Source organism: Bubalus kerabau, chromosome 21, assembly GCF_029407905.1.
Source record: "Bubalus kerabau isolate K-KA32 ecotype Philippines breed swamp buffalo chromosome 21, PCC_UOA_SB_1v2, whole genome shotgun sequence".
NCBI lineage: Eukaryota > Metazoa > Chordata > Mammalia > Artiodactyla > Bovidae > Bubalus > Bubalus kerabau.
In genome coordinates this window covers 40,734,957-40,746,468 of record NC_073644.1, presented here as the reverse complement: position 1 = coordinate 40,746,468, position 11,512 = coordinate 40,734,957, and the positions used below count along the sequence as shown (strand labels likewise).

The window sequence follows — 11,512 nt, the reverse complement described above, 5'->3', positions numbered from 1 at the left end:
CTTCCAAGGAGCAAGGGTCTTTATGATTTGTGTCTCAGATAACTGAACTTGCAGGAACAAAGCATGTGTGTTCTAAAGATACAAGACTCTGCTTAGTTTTTGTTGATGATTCATTTTGTTCAAATACACCTTCACCTGACAAGGGAGATGAGAATAAGCCTCCAAGATTTCCCATCTATTTCTTGATTTGTAATCTGCTGAACAGAAAAGTGGTGGGAGAGGGACAGAAAATCCTCTCATCAGACAAACTTGTTTCATAGAAAGAGCACAAAGCAACAGCAGAGGTGAATGCTCACAAGTGTCATTCCTCCTCCCTTCAGAACAGACACAGTATCCTGTCCCGTGCTGGTTGGTTCAGTCTTTGGTTTCATTGTTTTTCAATCCCTTGGCCAGAATATCAGCCAGTTCATTTCAGAATTTGTAATTATTACACATTTTGCCTTTAGGGCATGAAGGACCAAGGAAGTTTCAAGGCTGGAAACTGTCTTGAAGCCACTGGGTTCAGCTTTTAGGTTTTTACCATCCACCAGCAACTGATCCATTCATTTCAAAAACAGAAATAAATCCAGTGACTCCTTCTGTGTTCCTGTCAAACTTTTAAACAACAACTTGATCACACCCTTCGCCCAGAGGACACTCAGCACATGAAAGACATAAAGTGTTTCACAGAGCAGAACATTCTTTGAAAACTCTGGGTGGAATAAAGTGCTCGTTTAAGGAACTTAATTGAGAGAAGCAGTGCAACCCGGAGAGGGCTGCCTGAGTTCAAAGGCACCGCTTTTAATCCCAAACCATTTTAATTTTACCTTTCTTTCTTTCTGGGTGACTAACCTGCAAACTTCCACTCATCTCCTGCCAAGTCATTTTTCTTAAGAAGGTGGATACTTTACAGGATTCATAGCCAGGAGCCCTCTATCAGGAATGCTGGTGGTACGGATTTGGGTAGATAAAAACAGAGGCATGAGGAAAGTGGGTCTCTGTGATTTGCGTGCGCGGCAGACTCTGTCTCCGGCAAGTTTGCTCCAGTTGGAAACAATAAGGCGCTGGGCCTTCCTTGAGTCTGGAAATGTTATGCCTCTGGCAGCCCATGATCTTGGAGAGTGGAGCCAAGTGTTTTCATAGTCAGGATTTTGTGTCAGTGGAACAGGCAGGATGTCAACTGTTGGGAGGAAAGTCATCCAATTCACACACGTGCAGCTGGAGAGACAGCTCAGCTTCAGATGTCATTTAACATGTTGGCGGGTGAGCAAGAAGGCGGCAGAAGTGGCCTCCTAAAGCCAAGAAACTGCTGACTTTTGGGAGAATCACAGTGGCAGAATGGTTCTTGTTTTCACAGAGAGTACCAGAAAGGACATTCTTTCAGACTTTCACACTGGGCAGTTTTTCCTGTGACCCATTTCAGAAGTGTGAGTTGCTCAGTCGTGTCTGACTCTCTGCGATCTCATGGGCTATAGCCTACCAGGTTCCTCTGTCCATGGGGTTCTCTGGGCAAGAATACTGGAGTGGGTTGCCATTCTCTTCTCCAGAGCATCTTCACAATCCAAGAATTGAACCTAGGTCTCCTTCATTGCAGGCAGATTTTTCACCATCTGAGCCACCTATAAAATCACCATGCCTGATACCTTCCACAGAAGTAACTTTTTTTTTTAACTTTTTATCTTGTTTTATGGTATAGCCAATTAACAATGTTGTGATAGGTTCTAGTTTCAGGTAAACACCAGAGGGACTCAGCCGTGTGTGTGTGTGTGTGTGTGTGTGTGTGTGTGTGTTAGTTGTTCAGTCATGTCCAACTCTTTGCTACCCCAGACTGTAGCCCTTTAGGCTCCTCTGTCCGTGGAATTCTCCAGGACTATTGGAGTGGGTTGCCAGTTCCTTTCAGGTGGTCAGCAAAGGGACTCAGCCATACATATACATGTATCCATTCTCTCCCAAATTTGCTTCCCATCTGGGCTGCCACATAACATTGAGCAGAGTTCCCTGTGCTATACAGTAGGTCCTTGTAGGTGATTTATTTTATATGCAGCAGTGTGTACATGTTGACTCCAAACTCCCTAACTATCCCTCCCTCCCATCCTTCCTCACTGGCAACAACAAGTTCATCTTTAAGTCTGTAAGTCTGTTTCCGTTTTGTAAATAAGTTCATCTGATTCGTTTCTTTTTAGATCCTGCATATAAGGCATGTCACACGATATTTCTTCTTCTCTTACTACAGAAGTAACTTCTTGAAAACAGCAAACAGTGAGATGGACCGGCTTTTTTTGGCTGGCCTATCCTCATAAAATGAATGGCGAGCATCACATTTTTTTATTATTGTGATCATCCTAATAATTAACACGTATCAATTGTGCAGTCATTTTCTTGGTATTTACTCTCTAGGGGGGAAATAGACTGATTGAGATGATTATACCTTTTCCTTTTTGTGACTTCCAGTCTGTTCATTCATTATTTTTGAGGAACTAGAATACTGGTGTTAACTGGCTCTTACAGAGTTTCCAGGGAAGTTAAGAAAAAAACATATTATCTGGTTTATTAAATGTTGTATGGACCTTACTGCACTCTCCTTTAAGGCTGGCGTTATTGAATGTTAACTGAAAATCAACTGGCAAATAAACCATTGTAACATGGCATAATTATGAACCAGCCAAGAAAATACACCACTTCATACCCATTAGAACAGCTACTATAGAAAAAGTCAGAAAATCAGTGTTGGCAAGGATGTGGAGAAATTAAAAACTGTGCATTGTTGGTTGTAATATAAAATGGTACAGCTGCTAGGGAAAAGAGAATTACCACATAATTCAACAATTCTGCTTCTGGGTATGTACCCAGAACAAATGAAAGCAGAATCTCAAAGATGTATTTGTACACCCATGTTCACAGAAGAATTATTCACAATAGCCACAAAGTGGAACAAAGCCAAGTGTTTATCAATGGATTAAAAAATGAATACAATGTGGTATATACATATAATGGGATATTATTCAGCCTTAAATGGGAAGGGAATTCTGACACATGCTACAATATGGATGAACTTTGAAGACATCATGCTAAGTGAAATAAGCCAGCGACAAAAAGACAAATACTGTATAATTCTACTTACATGAGGGACTGAAAATAAATTTAGAGAGACGAAACGTGCAATAGTGGCTGCTAGAGGCTGGAGGGAAGGGAGGTGGGGTGAGGAGTTGTTTAATGGGTACAGAGTTTCAGTTGGGAAAGATGCAAAAGTTCTGGAGGGGGATGGTGGTGATGGCTGCCCAACCATGGAAACTAACTTAACCCCACTCAATCATATACTTGAAAGTTGTTAGTCAATTTTATGTTATGTGTATTTCCTCTGAATAAAAAATATTAGATCAGGAAGTTACTTTAAAAACTAAGTATCAAGTAGGGTAACATACACCTGATGCTGCCTTCTATAAACTCTTATATCTTGTTAAATCGTCATTTCCTGTCTGCTCTTGGAGCCAAGGAAACTTTCCAGAATTGTTTTAAATTACTTCAGACCCAGGCCTTCCCCTGCCCTGCCCCTTGTTTGAGAAAGAATTCGCTACTCCCCTGTCCTTCCCCACCCCTCTCACCTTCCATCAGCCCTCACCTCGCTGTAGGTGTCTTGAGCTATTTGGCTGAGAAACACCGATTGCATGGATGTCCATACAAAATGCTGTTATCAAGTTGTCTTGTATTTTATCTCGGGAGAAAGACCTTGGAGGAGATATTAAAGGCACAGGGAAAGATGATACTGGAGAACTCTAGATCTGAGCTGACTTTGCCCCAAAGGCTTTGTACCAAATTATCCCTATGATCAGATGATCAACAGAAGAATTACCAGGGAAAGGAGCTTTAATTTTAAGAGGAGCTTAATGGCATTTTAGTTTGTCTTCAGGTAAGAGCTATCCCTGGAAATTGTGGTTATGCAGGATTCAAGATAGTCTTGGTCCACGCTGGGTTGGGTTCCCTTCCCCCCGCCCCTTGTTTCAAAGAAAATTACAGCAAAGCAAGATATAACTGAATTGTTTCCTTACCCCTCACCAAGTTTACTGATCACTGTATGTAAGGATCCAAGCCATGGCAGACTGGGGCAGAAGGTGGACCCTGGATATCGATCTGGCTTTGAGAGCTGGTGCCTGTTGGTCCACTTCTAAACCTTCTCCAAATACGATTTCACATTCCATCCATATTGACCAGAGAGGAGGGATCGTGTTCTTTACACTAGAGCTATGGCGACTGATGCGCTGGCCTCCAGGGGCTACCTCCACAGATGGAGAGGATGAGACTGCCCGCTCCCTCCTGGCACACTCATGAAGAAAAGCAGAACGTGGTTTTGCTTCAAGAAACACCCTTAACTAATTCGTCTCTATCCCTCCAAGCTTCCGCAGGTTCACTCGCTCCAACAGTGTGACGACGGCCGTGCAGGCCGACCTGGACTTCCACGACAACCTGGAAAACTCTCTGGAGTCGATAGAGGACAATTCATGCCCTGGCCCGGTGGCCAGACAGTTCTCCCGGGATGCCAGCACCTCCACCGTCAGCATCCAGGGCTCAGGAAACCATTACCACGCCTGCGCGGTCGATGAGGACTTCGACGCGGACTTCGATCCTTCCATTCTGCCACCCCCGGACCCCTGGATTGACTCAATCACCGAAGACCCCCTGGAGGCCGTGCAGAGATCAGTGTGCCACCGGGACGGCCACTGGTTTCTGAAGCTTCTCCAGGCGGAACGGGACCGCATGGAAGGCTGGTGCCAGCAGATGGAGAGAGAAGAGCGGGAGAACAACCTTCCGGAGGAGAGTAAGTGTGGCGCCGCGTATGCGCATGCGCAAACGCCGGGGCTCTGGCCGGGGCATGAGGCGGGGCATCCAGGATGGGGCGGGGCGGGGCGGGGACACTTTCTTACTTCCCGTTGCGCTGAGCTGCTCATGTAGTCTCAGTTTCTGCAGCTCTGGGTCTAGGACTTTCGGCTCTGGACCATGCTGGAGTGCGCTGAGGCTTCTGAATGGTTCCTCTTTCCCCAAGACGCTCCCCCATTGGTGTTGCTCCTCAGGGAAGGAACAGTAATTCTAACTAGTTTAAAGATCCCTAGTTAGGCATCCCTAGTTAGGCATCCTTTGGGTATTTATAATCTTCCAAATGTACTACTTTCACTAACATACAAGATTAAAACGAGGCTGGTCGTGTCTAGGCCGGTAGACGCCACGCTTATTGACATTCTTAGCCCTGCTTAGCCCGCGCTTTCCTTCTTAGATGTAGGCAAATCTTCAGCTGCTAAAACAAGTAACACATTTCAATAGATTAAATAAATGATAAAGGATGGATAAGTTAAATAAATAATGGAGGCCTCCCTCACACACCGTTCTTTTCAAACTTGGCCTTTTAACAACAATCCTTGTTAACAATCGACAAAGAAGTTACCAGATGTCCGCAGTCCTGAGACATGTTTTGTACATTTCCAAAAACTGTGAAATTTTTGGAAAATAGTTTATAATCAGTGTGTATATCAATGCTGCATGTTTATTTCCCTGTGAAAGATGATTATTGAATGAACAGTGGATCTTCCTACTGATAATATATTTGAATCAGGGAAAATCAGTGGTAGGCGTCTAAGCCTGCCTTCATTTTGGGGTGGGAACCACCTGGAAGAGTATTGTCACGATGTGGCTTTTTAGATTTGTCTTTTAAGTCATCATTTAACTTTTTATCATGAAAATCTTAGAACACGTACAAAAGTAGAGCATTTATTATAATAACCACCCCCCCATCTGCTTATCACCCAGTTCAGTGAGTGGCCAGTCTCAACTTCTCCCACTTCTCTTGTCATCATTTTTGCCAGAGGATCTTAAGGAAAATCCAAGACATCTCGTCGCTTCACTGTGCATCTCTGATAAGGACTTATCATCCCTAACAAAAACAATAATTTCTTAATAATGAGATCTAGAGCTTTCTGTAAATCATGTTCAGTTAACTTACTAAGTAAACCAAGCTAACTGTGTCAGGGAGCAGTGAGCTTTCCATAAGGGAAGTATTTTTATGAGAATGGAGACTGGAAAATAACAGTTCACAGGTTGTAGGATTTCTGCTCTGGATCTTGCTTTCAGCTCTTCTCTGCTCTTTCCTCCTCCAGACCCCTATCCACCCACTGACTAGCTTATTTGTTCCCTTTCAGAGCAGGTTAGAAAACCCATCAATATGCTTCTGTAATGTTCCTTTTGTTCTTTCATGATGAGTGTAAACAACTTAGCAGTGGAAAAGCAAACCTCCTTGACACTTGCCCCAATGGTCCGTGCCACTGCATGCTCACCTGGGTGTGGATCCACAGAGAACATGCTCTGTGCCCTGGTGACAGGGTTATGAAGCAACACCTAATAGCGGTGGGTGGGGGCAGGTTTCAATAAGAAAGTCTTCTATGTGTATATATATGCATGCTCAGTCATGTCTGACTCTTTTCAACCCTTTGGATTGTAGCCCGCCAGGCTCTTCTGTCCATGGGATTCTCCTGGCAAGAATACTGTAGTGGGTTGCCATTTCCTCCTCCAGGGGAACTTCCCAATCCAGAGATTGAACCCATGTCTCCTACATCTCCTACACTATTAGGCAGGTTCTTTACCAACTGAGCTACTGGGAAGCCAAGAAAGTCTTAGCAGTTGCATTTTCTTATTCTCCTTTCCCCTTATGAGCAAACTCAAAGCCTAGTAAACTTTACTGGGATGTGGTAAACTTGCCCACATCTAAGGAGCAATGGCCTCGGGTGCCCTGCTCAACAGGCCAAGCTGTTTTGCAGATTTCAGGACATTCATTGCATTGATTCACACTTGTTCTAGCTTCCCCCAGTTAACTTCCAGTATGACCTGGGAAGCTGTTCATGTGGTGTTTTATTTTAATCTTATCTTTACTTCCCATATGAGACTAGATCTATTTCTCTCAACCCAGCTTTATAATGATGCATGAGGATAGCCAATGTATAAAGATTTAGGAGAATCTTCCTTGACACTTACATAGCTGGTAAGTGTAAGTTATGAAAACAAGTCAATGTATTTTGATGCAAGCATATGTATTTGAAAGGTGAAAATCATGCCAGAAAATCAGACTCTTATCCTGTGTTTGGAATGAAAGATAAGTGTATTTGTATCTTGAACATGAAGGAACTGCTCATTCATTCACTGTTCCAGAATGTTTACTTCAGATGTTATTTAAAATATTAATTTATTAAAAAATAAAGTAAAATATTGATTTATAAACAGGACTTATAAACCTATTCCAAATGAAAATATTTTGTTATAACAAGATTGTTCTAATAATAATTTGCTCTTTGTACATGAAGTTACTGCTTGTCTTACCATTAAGAAGCCATACATCTTAAGGACGTTTTCTTTAGAATAGTGATTTTTTTAGCTCTACCTGTATTTTACAAGGTTGCTGCCTGGGGACGGGGTGGGGGAGGTGTGAGGGTCATGGCTGCAGAACAAGCAAAGATAACTAAGCATGGGAGTGGTTTTGGTGCTTTGCTTTAAAGCAGTCAACTGAGTAATCTTAGATGGCAAGTATGCAATGAGACCTGTTTCAGTGGGGAGTGAGTTTCCCTTTGTAGTTTGAAATATATTTCAATATCAGAGCCCCCTTTTCCTAGTTTAGAAAACATACACACCCAACACCAATAAAATAACAGGAAGAACAGTGAAGCTTTTTGATAAGGGCTCAGAGTTCTGTCTCCTCAGTCCCTGGAACAATGTCCCTCCCTACCAACCAAAAAGTTCCTCAGATTTCTCGAGTTCAGTTGGAAAACCAATCGTCTATAGTGAAAAGTCCAAATTATTAATTTTTCGAAATATTGTTTTAGAACTTTAGATCAAACAGCTAACACAAAGTTCAGAGGTAAATGCCTTTAATTGTGGTTTTGTAAATGTACCAAAGTGATTCAAATTAGAAATGTCTAAGGACTGCAAGGAGATCCAACCAGTCCATTCTAAAGGAGATCAGTCCTGGGTGTTCTTTGGAAGGAATGATGCTAAAGCTGAAACTCCAGTTCTTTGGCCACCTCATGCGAAGAGTTGACTCATTGGAAAAGACTCTGATGCTGGGAGGGATTGGGGGCAGGAGGAAAAGGGGACGACAGAGGATGAGATGGCTGGATGGCATCACCGACTCGATGGGCATGAATTTGAGTGAACTCCGGGAGTTGGTGATGGACAGGGAGGCCTGGCATGCTGCGATTCATGGGGTGGCAAAGAGTCGGACACGACTGAGCGACTGAGCTGAATGTCTGTTCATATAAGCCCATCTAGCCTACAAAAAAGGCTTCTCCTTCAGCTTGAGCCTCACGTTCTAGAAGTCTTTGCAGAATGCACCACCTTGGGCTGAACTGGGTGCTTCTGTAATAGCCGTACATTTGTCTGCCAGGTATTTCCAACATTATTTGATGATAACCTATGTATCTCTCTCCTCGACTGAAAAGTGAGGTCTGAGGACAGAAATTGTTCTTGTCTCATTCATCTTCATATCCCCATCCCTCTGACAGTTCTTGACATATAGCAGGGGATCGGTGAATACGTATTTGAATCCTGAAACTATTTTGGAAATTCCGTTTTACAGAAGTGTTTTCTTTAGCCAAACCTTTCTTCCTAAGTAGCTTACAAAATATTCAACAAGTAACTCGCTGCTATTGTTGCCCAAAGCTGGAAGGGGCAGCGCCTGGCAAAGTGGGGAGCCCTGCTGATCAGAACAGGGATCTGGTAGACAGATATGAACACCTAGCACCAAAAGGCTGGAAAGGACTTGTGTGTCTGTCAGTTGCCTGGACTAGATGAACCCGCATGTCCCTTCTAGCTCTTGGGACAAGATTCTACTCACAAGCACCTGAAGGCTTTCTCTGTCTTTCATGCTCTGGGATGTATGAAATGGAAACTCCTACCCTCTAGCGTACCAGAATTCTAAACAGCACAGAGGAGCATGCACATGCGCAGTCAGTCGCCAATTTCAAATGAGGCTAATGGAAATCACTGAGGATCTGACCAGAGAACAGGGAGAAAGCGAGAATACGAGCTCGTGAAAGAATATCCATCTTGTCCTCACAGTCCCCGGGGCCCGTGGGCTACAGGCCTTGACAGGTGTTGTTTTATTTGCCCTCAAAACAGCTCTCTGGCAGTCTCTTGTCCAAGGTCACAAAACACAGAAGCGCCTGGTGGAATAGATACAACATGAATAACATCTGACAAGACAATAACACTTTGTGTGTTCCTGAGTGCCTCCTCCAAAGCTCTCCATACATATCTGCCCCTGCCTCCTTGGCAACCTCACTTCTGTTCTGATAAGTGGGCCTGGGGTTGCAGAGGGCCTTTGTTTTAGTAAGTCTCTAATTTAACCTTTGCTTGTTTTTTTTTTAATAAGGGGGAGGGTAGTAAGGAAGGGGAGCCAGTTCTGTTTGGCAGGCATAGCCAATGTCTAAGTAACCGGCTTTTGAAAAAAAAAAAACCTGTGTACACAGAAAAAGAGCTTTGATAGATGGGTCAAGCACAGATCTATGTGTCTGCTCGTCAAACCACCTTTTGTGTTGAGTCCCAGACAGGAGGGTCATTCTTCAGGGTACGTGACGATGGTGGCTCCGTGAACAATCCCTCCCAGGAGAGCTGGTCTTCACCGTCAGCAGGGAAAGAAGCAGGATTGGGTGGGAGAAAGGACGATTCTAATCATACCTGCTTTATTTATCTTGTGGGGCCCCAGAATTATTCCATATTTTAAATATTTTTAAATGTTTGGTGAATGTGCTTAATGTCTCTGAATGGCCCACTTAAAAATGGTTGAAATGGTAGATCTTATGTATATTTCACCACACACACACAAAAATATCCCCCCTCCCCCAAAAATACTCTGCAGCAGCTGAAGGTATGTATTTGAATCAGACTTGCTACCATCACATCCATACTTATTCATCATGCTTATAGGAATGTAAGTTAAATATCTTCCTAAATTCAAAACACAGCATGTCCGTGGGGGAAAAAAAGAAGTTCGAAGCAGCAACCGTCTGCTCTGGGACCTCCCTGGTGGTCCAGTGATTAAGACTCTGTGCTTCCAGTGCAGAGGGTGTGTGTTTGATCCCGGCTGGGGAACTAAGATCCCGCAGACTGCGTGGCACAGTCTCCCTCCCCCTGTAAAGAAGCAACTGCTTGATGGGAACCTGAGATTCAGATTTGGGGCCTGGGTTGGTTGCAGTCACCCTTCTCTATAAGAGAGTTGAAGTAACAAAGTGATAGTCGCTCAATCACATCCAACTCTTTGTGACCCCATGAACTGTAGCCCTCCAGGCTCCACAGTCCATGGAATTTCCCAGGCAAGAATACTGGAGCGGGTAACTGTTTCCTTCTCCAGGAATCTTCCTGACCCAGGGATCAAACCTGGGTCTCCTGTATTGCAGGAGGACTCTTTACCATCAGAGCCACCAGGGAAGCCCGGAAGAAAAAAAAAAGAGTCATCCAATTTGCAGTAATTATTCAGTGATCAGTTATTTTATGCTGCTATCATCCTAGTTCTGACTGCTGCTTTCTGGGGATCTTGTTTGTGGCCTTCCAGGACTGGAAAACACTGCTTTCCCCAAAACTGGACAAATGTACTTAAGGAAGTCCAGAAAGAAAACAAACACTTACAGTCATGGCTCTCCAAAAGTCAAGCTATAAATTCTTCGGGTGTGGGGAGCTATCCTTTTTCCTGATAAAATGAAAGCAGCATGAAGACTTTTGTTCTTGGGTTAAACCTTCCTCCCTAACAGTCGATGGTAGGTTTCTGGCTCAATAACAAACTAAAAGAAATCTGCAGTGAGCAAGGGAGCCGTAGCAGCTGACAGAATGTTCCCGCAGCTCTCGAGGTAAACCGACCCGAGCTTGTCTCAGACAATGGGCCCTTGTGTGAAACAGCTGTCCCAGGGAGATGCTCCCTCACGCTGTTGGAGAGGGCCTGCATGTTACAGGGATCCGTCTGGTTTTATCTGACCAGGACGAAACACCCAGATGGAGCGCAGGGCTCCCACCAGGAATGCAGTCCAGCACCACCAGCTCCAAACATGGGCTCAGGTTTCAGTGGCCCCAGGATGAAATATACTGGTTGATTGTGCTTGGAAATCTAGCTTTGCCTCCTGAACTGTGGACAACTTCTATGTGGAATTTTCAGGCTTTATCTGAAATGAACGGATAAACCCAAAGCGTGTATGGGAGGGAGGCAGATTAGTAACACTTTCATTTTGCCTGGTAATAGCATCCCCCTTTACTGAAATTTGACCTTGAGTCCCCTAGAAGGCCTGGGAGCCTTGGCAGCGAACGTCGGGCTGGTAATGAAACCTGAAATGGGGTTTGCCAGGTTTCAGGTTGAGTTACAGTGGGGAAGCTGTGTACAGTCATTGCCTCACCCATTGGCGGGTGCCATCCCAAGCTTGCTCTGCCCAGGGTTCCTGTGGCCTCTCTGCAGCCTGAGGACTGGTGGGTGGCAGGCACAGGAGCATGCTGTGATTTCTTCAGATCAGCTGCCTCA

General features: G+C 44.2%; 1 protein-coding gene across 1 annotated transcript in view; it reads left to right on the top strand.

Moving 5' to 3' along the window:
• LOC129636029 (disks large-associated protein 1-like) overlaps positions 1-11,512 on the top strand; it is a gene marked incomplete at its 5' end in the record, with an annotated part of 52,982 nt that overhangs the window by 29,588 nt on the left and 11,882 nt on the right. The window contains one exon of the mRNA XM_055559304.1: positions 4,371-4,792. Within this exon, the coding sequence (XP_055415279.1) occupies positions 4,371-4,792 (422 nt within the window). The remainder of the gene's footprint in view (positions 1-4,370; positions 4,793-11,512) is intronic.